The 11724-nt window shown below is 45.4% G+C and overlaps 1 protein-coding gene across 1 annotated transcript; it reads right to left on the bottom strand.

Moving 5' to 3' along the window:
* Window positions 1–1145: 1145 nt before the first annotated feature.
* LOC119180304 (ubiquitin-conjugating enzyme E2 S) lies at window positions 1146–11586 on the bottom strand. Its single transcript, XM_037431465.2, has 4 exons — window positions 11449–11586; window positions 4455–4643; window positions 3123–3352; window positions 1146–1436 (listed from the first exon to the last, which is right to left on the bottom strand). Exons 1-4 carry the CDS (start codon window positions 11455–11457, stop codon window positions 1301–1303), a joined length of 564 nt encoding a protein of 187 aa, XP_037287362.1. The 5' UTR covers window positions 11458–11586; the 3' UTR covers window positions 1146–1300.
* Window positions 11587–11724: the final 138 nt, after the last annotated feature.

The following is an 11724-nucleotide window of genomic DNA, read 5'->3' as shown; positions in this document are numbered from 1 at the left end:
AAAACTAATACCAAAACTTAAAGCTGACGTGCATGCACTGATCTTAGCCGTTCTTATTACTCCTATCAGATCAGAAAGATTGCAGTCAGTGAAATGCCAGAGAGCCGTCGCTGCGATACGTGTTGCCTTTTCTGTGTTGGTCCACATGGCAACAATCCTCTCTCGGCTCTGTAGAAATACATCGAACAAACCTGCCTCTTGGAAACACGCTACATCTAAAGACTACAGACAATTCTTTGCCGCCTGTTCATTGGCAGAATTAGAATGTTCTCTTGGCTTCTAGAAAGGCGCAATACATCATCTACTGTTCTGTCATGGGCAAGGTTAAAATTTGTTGCTAAAATGGACAAGAAATCTTAAAAAATCTAAAATTCTGAAGTAAAAAAAATGGCAGAGGTGAGCCTTAGTCTTTTGAAAAAAGAAAAGAGCGGGGGGGGGGGGGGGGGGGGTGCAGTTTAGTTACTTTTCTGTGGTCTCCAGTTTCCTTGAAATCGTCCTAGCCCTTTGGAACTTGAGAACAGATGACACAATGCTGCCCAAACGATAGTGGCCCACGCACCAGTCTGGTGTTGTCCTGAGACACTGGTCGCAACTCACGTGCACAGTCTCAATCCCGGTGTCTTCAAAGGTACGCTGCGTATTATTGCTAATGCCCTGACGATAATGAAAGTGGCAGCCTAAGGACAATATCCTAACCTTTGCAAGCACCCAGAAGTTGCAGACAATTTAACCTGAAGTGCCTCATTCTACAGAGAGCAAGCTTTAGACTAAATTTATTTCTCGATGAAAAAAAAAAGCAAAAGAAACACCCCTCACTCATTCTCATGTAAAAATGCGGCGTATGCGGGACTCATTTCACAGATGTGGCTGATGACATTCCCAAGATGTCCTCTCTTTCCCAAACAAGCACGAGGCTTTACGATCAATATTGCATCACTGCAGCAGCCGGCAATGCGATACTATGCTACCGGTCCAGCTGACAGAGACGATTCCGCGAACCGAGTGGGCACATCTCTTAAGGAACAAAAGAGACGAAAATGAAGTTCTCAGAGTAAGAGCCCACTAGGTTACTCTCACCGAAGTGAATGCTTAGTCACTGCACCAAAGAAACTTAACCCTTGAGCCAGCACAATCCCGTCCGAGACTAGTGTTTTCGTTTTTACTTTTTCTCAAGAGGAGCACCCCGTTTCCGCTGCAACGCACGGCGGCCGTGCTTTGGAGTGGCGCAACTGCCCCGTATGTACAAAAGACGCGGGTGGGAGAGAAAAGGTGAAAAAAGGGTGTCGAAGGAGGTGGGCCATCATAACCGCTTGAGCGTGCGCCGCTTTTCCTTGGCCATCTTGACTGCTTTGCTCTGTGGCGAGTTGCCCTTGTGCTTGGCAGGCCGCGCGTGGATCTCAGTCATCATCCGTGCCCTACTGCAATAGTCGTCATACCTGCAATGGCACAAAATAATGGTCTGAACAGCGCTTGTCTGTGTTGGTTTTGTGTGTCGCTGTGTAGAATATCACGCTGTTCCTATTTCATAATGCAAAAACCAACTATCCCAAAGCTTCACTTCACTTGTAGCAGTGCCTATTCGCCATACCGTCAGTATGAAAAAATCGTACCATCGCAATCTGCATGCAGCGGTCGACATGTCTCCCTGCAGATCGAGTCATGGCTACGGGTACCACTACTGGCAATTCCTGGTGGCAATCACACAGTGCTCGTCGTCACAGCGCGAGCAAAGCAAACCACATACAGCGTTTGTCGTGCTACAAGGCACTGTACAAGATGCATGGAAAACGAAAGGAAGATGACATTACGTTCGATTTAGTGGGACTCCCATTTGCCAAGAAAGATGAACAGGAGTGCAGCAACCAAGTGCAGAACCAATGTAATCAAAGGACGCAGTCTCACTTAAGATTCCTAAGCCATCGCTCGTGCTAAGTGAAATGACTCAGCCGAACCTGCATACATCGAACCTACATATAACCAATTGCAGTAAAACTTCAGCTATACGAATGTGGTGGGGTAATGAAAAATATTCGTATCATCCAAAATTGGCAGCACCAGAAGGCATGAAAGATTAGTACGAGACAAAAGAAAGCTGGCGTACATTTTCATTTACTTTCTTTCTCAGAACTGCATCAAAATCGTGAACAGCTCTTAATGACTGCCAGTAAGGTTTCTAGATGTGAACGATCATACTTGTATATGTAAATATGTGGCCCGTCTGCGGAACCAAACACATTGTGACCTGTGAAAGACAGTAGATTCATTGTTATCCTAATATGCTTGTTCACATGACACCAGACCACTGCAGCATTAGCGACCATCTACCCCTCTAAAAAATTAAAAAGAGGGAGGGGGTGTACGGCCAACGCTATCTGAAAACCAAGGTGCACCAAGATTCGCGTGCGCTATTCTGGAGGATACCACGCGCTGCTATTGGCTGATCATGACAAACAGGCGGCATGGTGTGAATGCACATGCTTGGCCTTCCGCAGCTGTGTGCCATTGCTATGCCTTCCATGGCAGCGCGGACAGCAATTGTTTAAACATGCGCAGTAGTGAGGAGGAGGATTGAAAGAGGAAGGACAGGGAGGTTAGCCAGTTCTCTGGGTTGTTATGGTTAAGGCTGCGTTCACCAGTTACATGTGGCGAGGTGTTGCAAGGGGCTGCCCAACTCAGATAGGCAAGGGGCTGCCCAACTCAAATAGGCATTCTTTATCACTATGAAATTACATTAAATTATGGTTAAGGCTTTGTTCACCGGCTATACGTAATCAGAGCCAGACGTCGATGCAGGGGAACAGAATGAGACAAACATTATGAGTTTTAAATTTCAGTGACAGGGTCCTTCGAAGAAGCAATGTGCCACACGACTCCAAGATAAGGAACAAATCAAGCCAGTTCCACACTATAAAACCAATTGGACAGCAAAGCTGTAAGTGCGCAAATGTATGCAACTAACTGGCTAGCGAGACCACATGCATCATGATCTCGAGCTTCATGATCATCATAATTTCATATTATTTCCCGATTCGTTTCCCCCTCTTGTAAAGTGACGTCTGTGATGATTGCTATGACTTACGGCACAGGGTGGACCAAGCTTCAGTGCTGAAGCTCGCATTTACCTCTCGAGCAGCATGCGTCCGGCCTCCTCGTTAAGCGCAGACTCTGGGTTCGGTGCAATTAGCAGGCACTTGATGGTGAGCAGGATCTGCTGGAGGCCCAGGTCGGGCTTCCAGTCCTTCTTGAGTGTGTTCACACAGATCTCACCCGACGGGATGGCTACATTAGGGTGGAAGATGCGGGTGGTGAAAAAACCACGTGGAGGGGATGCCGGAAAGTCCTTGGGCAGCACCTGGACGGAGCAGGGATTACTAACAGAAGTCAAGTCTGGAGCAAGGCAACTGCACCAGAAAGTACGTTGCACAGAAAAGGTCGAATTCACAGGCACAACAGAGAGTTCTAGTTTTCCAACCAAGTTATTTGTGTCAGAGTTATACCGGATGCTGTAGGTGCGGCGCTAATGTGAAAAGGCTGGATAGGTGACGACGCCATCTGGAGGAATGGAGATCAACCAGGCAAGCACAGAGGCAAGCACAGAATTGCAAATATATGATCCCAGTGCATTTTTAGTTCTCTACTTGTGTAAACTTTTTCGTCATAACCTAATACAGATTAAATTGTTTTTTTAACTTGCTTCCCCCAAGGACATGAGGCAGGTGTAAACGTCTCTATAACTGTAGTTGAACAAAGACCCACAAGATGTCTCTGCAGTCGTCTGGTAACCTAGAGCTCCACAAACCCCTTTGCGGAATATCAGTCAAACTCAAAACCTTTGCTCTCCTGAAATCCACATCAGTACGTTCATCGAATCAACTGACCTTGTCACACAACCTCATCCTTTGAAGTTCAACACTGTTTAAGTAATTTATTCACTTATCAACATTACCATACAAATTCCTCATTAGAGCACAACGCATGAGAGGAACAATTATGTGTGCAATGGCAAACACACACACACAAAATAACTGTTGGGGTTTGTCAACATACGCCTTGTAAAGGCTACGAAAATTTTGACCAGCTGGGGTTCAGTAACATGCAAATAAATCTGGGTACACTGACCCCTAACATTTGACCCCATCAAAATACAGCTGTCGCAGACCTCCGTATTCACAAACGCTCCTCGACTCGACTTTGACATTGCACTTGACAGAGTTGAGCACTGCGCCACCGCTAGGCTGAAAATGACGCTGTGCTACCCGAAAATCGCAGCAGATTATCGCTGATATGCAGTGACCAGCCGTGCCTGGAGACGGCGCTCCCATCGGCTTTTGCAAGTGAAGGTGAAGCGTTGAGTGAAGGGACGTTCTAGAATACGGGGGTCAGTCTCGCAACCTTCAAGCTCCTCATTGCATCCTAAAAAGTGAGGACAATGAGACAATCGGCCAAGTACTCACCAAGCGCAGCTTGAAGACACCTCCCGCGTATGGCGTGCCCTGGGGACCCTCGATGGTGGCCTCAATGTCGGTGACGTCCTCTTCATTGACAATGACCCGTATACCCTCCGGGGGCTGACGAACCAACTCGCAGAGTTCCCGCGACACCTGCCGAAGCACTTGTGGCGGCAGGTTTTCAACGTTGGAGCTCTGCGCGAGAATACGGGACAGGCCTGGTTCAGATGATCTGTCATTTTAAGCTCGCCCACACATGTTTACAAATCACAACAAACTAGATAACTTCTCAGATCACATTTTCAAACCTGATGGCAACCAAGAACAACCACCCGTAGCACCGAAAGAAGATTCATTCAGTTTTGATATTGGGTCATGCAAGTGAAGACAGTTACATATATATACTCCAGTCTAGGAAAGTCTTACTAGTTGAAGAAAGTGGAAACAAACCTTTCTTCTTTAATAGTAATAAAGAGCCAACACATTCAACTCTGGAGTAAACATCTCTTTGCTCATCGATTGCATTGCTCAAAGCAAATGCGCGCAATATGTACCCCTCACCTGCAATGCAGTATTTTACTTTTTGGAACCGATTTCCTGCTACCATAAAACACCTTTCTTCCATTTGGCTTGCTGCTTTTGATACAAGCTCGGCCGCAGTTTGATCCCACATTTTAGCAATTCAGTTTACTTCCCAACCCAGTGAAACCAGTATCCAACCTCTTCTAGGGCAATGCCTAAACTGTTTGCACGACTTCTCTGACCTGAATGACATTTTCCATTACTACTTATAGGCCTTTTCACAGACCAATTCCCTGGCACTGCCATAATCTCTGGGCTGTGCTTAATATGTGTGACAATATCCAAAACACCGCCAGGCCTGCGCAAAACACGCAGCACAGTCACAGTGAAAGCTGGAAGAGCGGCCTTTCAGAGCCTTTTCTAAACTCTCTTTAAACTGCTACAAGCACACTTGCTGGGTACCCACTATGTCATAAATAATCAATTTCGGTGTAATAGGTTGGCATTCACTATGCTACTATCTTTCGTCATTCTTTGGAGAAGCATGGTACACACTTGCAAAAAATTGTGTTCAACTACTTAATGCAGAGGCTGACGACGATGAAGAATTATGCCCGAAGTGTATGTGCCATCGTTAATAGGTGATCAAGAACAAGGTTTTGTAATGGGTTGGAGCATTGGACGACCCATTCATTATGAAAATTGTATTGTATGACACTTGGTTGTTCCTGCGCTATTCGAAAACGATTCATTACATATACTGACGTAATCCCTTTCTTGACATCCACGCCTGCCTAAGGAAAGTTTGCAATAATGTTTCAAGCACGAATCCCACTGTGGCTTTGGTATTTATATTTAGTAGGCTTTTAGAGGCGAAGCTCCTAAAGGCGTGGGTCAGTCCATCCCTTGTATGTATGTATGAATGTATGTATATATATCGTCAGGCTGCTGCTGATGATGATGATACATGCATGTACATGACAGCCTATAGTTCCACCTTTGCCAGCTGCCCACTACTTCGTCCATGCAAACGTCCCACTATGCCCCGTCATCGATCCACCACTTCACCGACCATGAAGCAAATACTGTTCAGAAGTAGCCAATATGAAATGCAAGATGGTCGTGTACTTGTATCCAGGTGCACGTTAAAGAACCACGTATTGTCTCACACTGTCCATTCCTTGTTTGTACGTGACCACCTATAGTTCCACCGTTGCAAGCTGCCCAGTACTTCGTCCTCGCAAACATCCAACTATGCCCCATCACCAATCCACTATTTCACCGACCATAAAGCTGCTATAATGAAGGGGGAACGGAAGCGACGTATCGCTACCACTTAAGAATTGTAGAATTTCTTGTATACATTTACACAGTATTAGTATATATAACCCTCCAGCACTTCACCTCACTCATCATCATTTACTCTGTGGATATGCTGCGATTTTTGTTTCTTACTTCATCGATAGTGGTTATGGACACCGCCGGCGATGGACAACTACAGCGTTGCACATGACCCTTGTCGTGTGCAACGCTTTACAGCTTTTGCTGTAAAATGCACTGGCGAGGCTGTGACGTTAGCCTGTGTACTCCCGCTCGCAGCAACACGGCGGCACTTTTTTCCTTTCCTCTAGAAACGTCTCCACTGCTACAAAATTAAAGGTGGTTTTCTGGGAGGCAAATCCCTTTGCTGTGGTGTCACTCCCTTTGTTCAAATGTCATTTTTTACCTATACACTAGAGGGAAATCTAGCGCTAGTGTCAACGGAAGCTACAATGCATGGCGCTTCAACGAGCACGGGAATTATGCGGAGTACACGAATTTGACTAGCCTTCCTACTTTACGTTCCTTTTGGCTTCACGTGGCCTGAGGCTGCTTAGTGACGAAACAACCATTTGCAAATGTTCCGCAGTTGTGATTCCCCACTTTAATCATTTAGGCTCACTATTTCAAATAGCCTCATTAAGTTCAATAAGGATCGCTCTTTCGTAGGAAACAAAACAAAAACACAGCAATAAACGAATCCACAAGCGCGATTCGCTGCCCACAAGTACGAAGACTAAACAAATCTGTGTACTACCTATCATTCCCATGGTCCCCAAACGATCGAAGCGCCAGAGTCCTCTGTAGTTAATTTTAGAAAACTATGTGGTGCCCGAGAAAGACATTTTTTGAAGCGTGCTCCCACGTGGTAATCTAACTACTCCTTATGGTTTTTAGTTTTCCAATGGAGACATTTAGCAAGTAATTCCGGATGAGCTAGTTCCGGATCATTTGGCTGAACAGCCTTCCCAACAGATGCTGGAGAGTGTTCTTTATGAATGAATGGTTCATCATTAAACTGGGCTTTGTTGAATTTACACCAAGTTTCGGTGTCCTTTGGGCAAAAGCCGTGGGATAGATTGGTGTCATTTGTTGCCAAGTGAAAATATGTGGCCCGGACAGCTTTTCACATGTCCTCCAAGCTGGCTCCAATTCTTTTAACGGCCAAACGATACTAAGTTTTGGTGCTTGCCAATGCTGACATCACTAAGACGTCCCCGGCCAGATATAGATTTCCCAACAGAAAGCTTGATGTCTGCTTTCTTTCGTTATCGCATTTCTGGGCCAATTCTTTTCCAACTGTGCCAAATGCACTCCAGCTTGCAACTGTAACCTCTCCATATGGCTATGATGCTTGAACTGCAAGGAATCCCTTGCTACAAAAGAATGGAGGCATAGCAGGCCGCCACACAAGTTTCGAATGTCATTTTTAGAAAAAATGAAAAATTGCACTGAGACAAACAAATGACTCAATCTGGTTAAAAAAAAGCTGCAAATAATGCAAAAAAATTTTTTCAATATTTTTGCTTACCCTATCCCTTTAAGCCTTAGAGTCCTTCATACTTCAAGATTGCATTGCGATGTACGGAAAATATCATGTGAGCCGCGCATCTTTACCGCATTCGCACGAGTAAAAAATAAAAATAAAAAGTAAAGCCGCGTTCACGTGACTTATCCTGCTGACCGCTACGGAAAAAAGATTGAAAGGGCCCAAAATAGATGATCTTGAGCCAGGGTCTAACGGATTGTGCCAGGCCTAAGAAGTTTGCAACACAAGAGCAAGATCACCCGATACCGATGTGGTATTTCTGACTTTAATGCTTCACCACAAATGCTTTCTACTTGGAGCCATCTAGGGATAGTGTAAGAGGCACTCAAAAGGTTTTTCAAGTGAGGGGGGGGGTTCAACCTGCCTTTATATCCAGGCGTGTGCTTGTGTTCCGCACCATCACGAGTATAAAGCACGCAGACCCTCGATTATTTTCAATTACCTGTAGTTCTTTCACAAAACACCCAAATCCAGATATACGGGAACAATTTTCATTATTATTTTTTTCATTTCATTCCTAAGGCCAGAAATCAAATCCACACCACTGTGCTAACCAAAAGCTTGAAGAATGAACTCTACAAACGGCCTCATTATTATTAAGGCACAACTTGCTCATATCACCATGCACATGCAACGGGTCATTCCCTCTTTAAAGGGACAATAAAACCAACTATTATGTCGACGTTGATTGTTGAAATGGTGGTCCAGAAACCTTGGAATGTTACTTTCGTGCCAAGGAAGGGCCTATTTTGAAATAAAATCACGTTTTAGTGCTCCACATCTGGTTACTGCACTTCAAATGACCCGGCTACCGGACCGACTCACGTCACTGTTGCCTTACACAACGTTGCCCGGCTTTACCGTGCTAATAGCAGCAGATCGGAAGCCGGGGGAGCCACAGCAGCAACAACGGCTATTGATTTCTGGCCTTTGGCTTAGAGATTGCAGACACTTATTTCAGCTGTGCCCCGGTAGATGGCACCACCTGTCCCGTGTAAGCATGAATTTTCGAATTACTCGCGCCATTCCCCATAGTCACGTCCGGTGGTTCTTTTTTCTGTGAATCAAACAGAAACGAACAAACAGCATTTTATTGCGTCTCTTGATGCACGGAAGATTATTTATTTAGTGCAGTTAGATCATTTACTAGCGATTAATTGCAGGCGGTCCATCTGAAGTCATTGGGATAATTTTGAAAATATCCTACTGTGGCACTTGTGTTCTTACGTATTTACCTTATTTCTCGGTAATTAGGGCACTGTTTAAAATATTGCAGTTTTAGATATTGTCATACATTGAGCTTTCGCTCTGATGAATTGTTATTCGACTTTAGTGTCTCTTTAAATCAATTTCTTGTAATGGCACTTCGCAATACCTGAAATAAATGCTCGTGCGTCTGTGGTGCGCCTGTCCAACGCTTTACGTGACGCCAGATAACGTCCTGTGGTAGTCAATTTCTGCTGACTACTGAGCAGGGGTGGTGTCAGAATAACTAAAGAAATTTTTCCACATCTGACTTTTCTGTCCAAAAACAAGAACCACACGTCTGATTTGCATGGCAAAATCTAACCCGTAAGCACACACAATAGCTTAACATGACAAAAACAGTCGAGCTTCATTCAATGAAGCATCCACACAAATTGTATCCGCACGAGATAGTGATAGATTAGGTCAGAGTCTTTTTTTATGGACCATGCCCACTATGAGGTATTTCAGAATATGAGGAATGTCACACTGAACCTGGGGTGTTTAATTCCTGTAGATGCTATATGGCAATGCCTCAACTTGCATCAACAAATAAAAATCTTCAAAGATAAAAAATCAACAATAAAAAAGGGGAGGGGGTCACCAGCTGTCGCTAAAATGTAAATATTGGACACATTTGCCGGCCCACTGCAATTCCCACAAGTGTGAGGCGTATATCTGCATAAAATTCAGAATCCGGGGAAAAGCAGGGACATTACCACCGCTGGAGAACTGTCGGAAGCTTTTCACATGACAGCACGAGGTTCGTTATGCGTTGGCGACACTTCATTGTTCCTTTCGCAGGCAGAGAGCATGTTTTTGCGTTACAGGTTGGGATTGCAATGTTATCCGATCACTGCGAGTCCGTCCTTTTCTGCACGTCTACACCTCGGTATTGCATTGCACTAGACATTACCCGTTCAACGTGTGCCTTACATTCCGCGCATGCCATTGCATATATATAGCACTGCCGTGAAATTTGGAATAAACAGTCAAAAACTTGCGCTCCCTTTGCCACATCCCTCGTTATTACTTCGCACGAAATAGCCACAATTTTCTTTCTTTTCGTAAGAAACGATAGTGCACCTACTATAAAGCTTAACGCCTTAATAGCGCAATGTCTTATATAAAACACTCTGCAACGCTGGCGCAGAAGCGTCTGTGGCGGCGGGGCTGATTCTAACCTCACATTCTTCAAAATTTGTTTTGCTAGTGCATTCAATCCCCTCCCCCCTCCACACACACACTTTACGTTCTACGCCAGTGTTGCGAAGTGTTTATGAGACATTGCGATAACAACATGTTAATAACCCTCTGAACAACAACAACAAAAAAAAAAATCTGGCAATGTCGTTGCTTTGCAAATTACGTGGAATTGCGAAGACGTTAGCAGAATCTGATGGACACCACAACAAACACGCAACCGTCTCGCACCAATTCTTCCAAGCATCCCATGGAACACAACCGGGCAAAGTGTTCGGCTCACTTGGTTGCGTTCGCTTCACTGGTCGGGTAACCGGCCGGCGCCTCGTTAAATGGAGCACACGAAAACCACAATGCTACCGTTAAAAAAAAAAAAAACAACGGCGACTAGCGCGTAGGCAATTCGGGTCACAACTAACAAAGCATCGGGGCAACAGGCGCACATCCCAGCAGCGAAAAATGTGCTTCGATAAACAGCTGCGGTGCGTTTCGCGTAATCAGTTCCTAGGAGCGCGCATCTTCAAACAGCAAAAACAATTTTCTCGTCACGGAATGCTAGCCGATTGAATTCTCTTAATAAGTGACGTACAGCTGAAACCATTAACGCGATAACTACATAATCCACGAACTTCGCCCAGAGACTAATATAATACAGCGAGAAATGAATGAAATGTAATACGCGGGAACGCCAAGCGGCGCATCAGAAATGATTTAACTCGAGCAACATCACGAAAAGACCTTGTTTGGACGTTTCTCAGGAGAAACGGTAGTTTGAAGGCGTGCGAAACCGTTGCATTACGACACTGCGAGACGTACGAAGTAAACAAAAACTTCAAAACAAAACAACCACGCATGCGAGACCGAGCCAACCGACACCCATGACTTGGGTAGTTGCGGAAGCTACGGCAGCCCAATACCCCAGCGCCCGGTTTGTTCTTGGAGCTCACGACACCGAGTTTAACTACGAAAAGTTCGCAATCGATTCGGCAACCTATAATGCACCTTATAACGAAAGGGGTGCCCGAATTTTGCGACACGAACGCGTTGTTTATGTCGCTCATTAAGCCTAATCAGAGCCCGTACCCCCCGCAACGCGCGGTTTAAGCGCTTATCGAGGACGAAACGTGGCACCGTGCGGGTTCCCAAAATGGTTTTACTCACGCTGGACATGGCGTAAAGGTGTCAACAACCCAGGTATCCGGCTGTTCTCGTCGCGGTGGCAACAGGGCCAAGCGAGAAGCCGCGTCGGACGCACCGCCTCGGCCTCGAGCAATGAAGGGAAAAAGAAACAAAAAAACGTTGGCAATCTGAAGACATGACGAAGGCGAGTTTGAATCGGACCAATCGGGGAAGCCGGTGACCGTACTCCAGAACCAGGCGCTTCATTGAAACGCACGGAGGCGAAAGCGCGCGAAGTTTGAAAAACTAAGGTGAGGT

This window comes from Rhipicephalus microplus, chromosome 7 (assembly GCF_043290135.1).
Source record: "Rhipicephalus microplus isolate Deutch F79 chromosome 7, USDA_Rmic, whole genome shotgun sequence".
In the NCBI taxonomy this organism is placed as follows: domain Eukaryota; kingdom Metazoa; phylum Arthropoda; class Arachnida; order Ixodida; family Ixodidae; genus Rhipicephalus; species Rhipicephalus microplus.
Note: the sequence above shows the minus strand (reverse complement) of the source record. Positions and strands in the feature narration are given on the sequence as shown.

What these genes read in the sequence shown, in the direction of transcription:
- LOC119180304 (XM_037431465.2), bottom strand. An exon ending in GTGTCTTCAAGCTGCGCTTG is followed by an intron (nt 3,353 to 4,454) that starts GTGAGTACTTGG and finishes TGCTCCGTCCAG; the next exon opens with GTGCTGCCCAAGGACTTTCC. An exon ending in GGACGCATGCTGCTCGAGAG is followed by an intron (nt 1,437 to 3,122) that starts GTAAATGCGAGC and finishes GTGCCATTGCAG; the next exon opens with GTATGACGACTATTGCAGTA.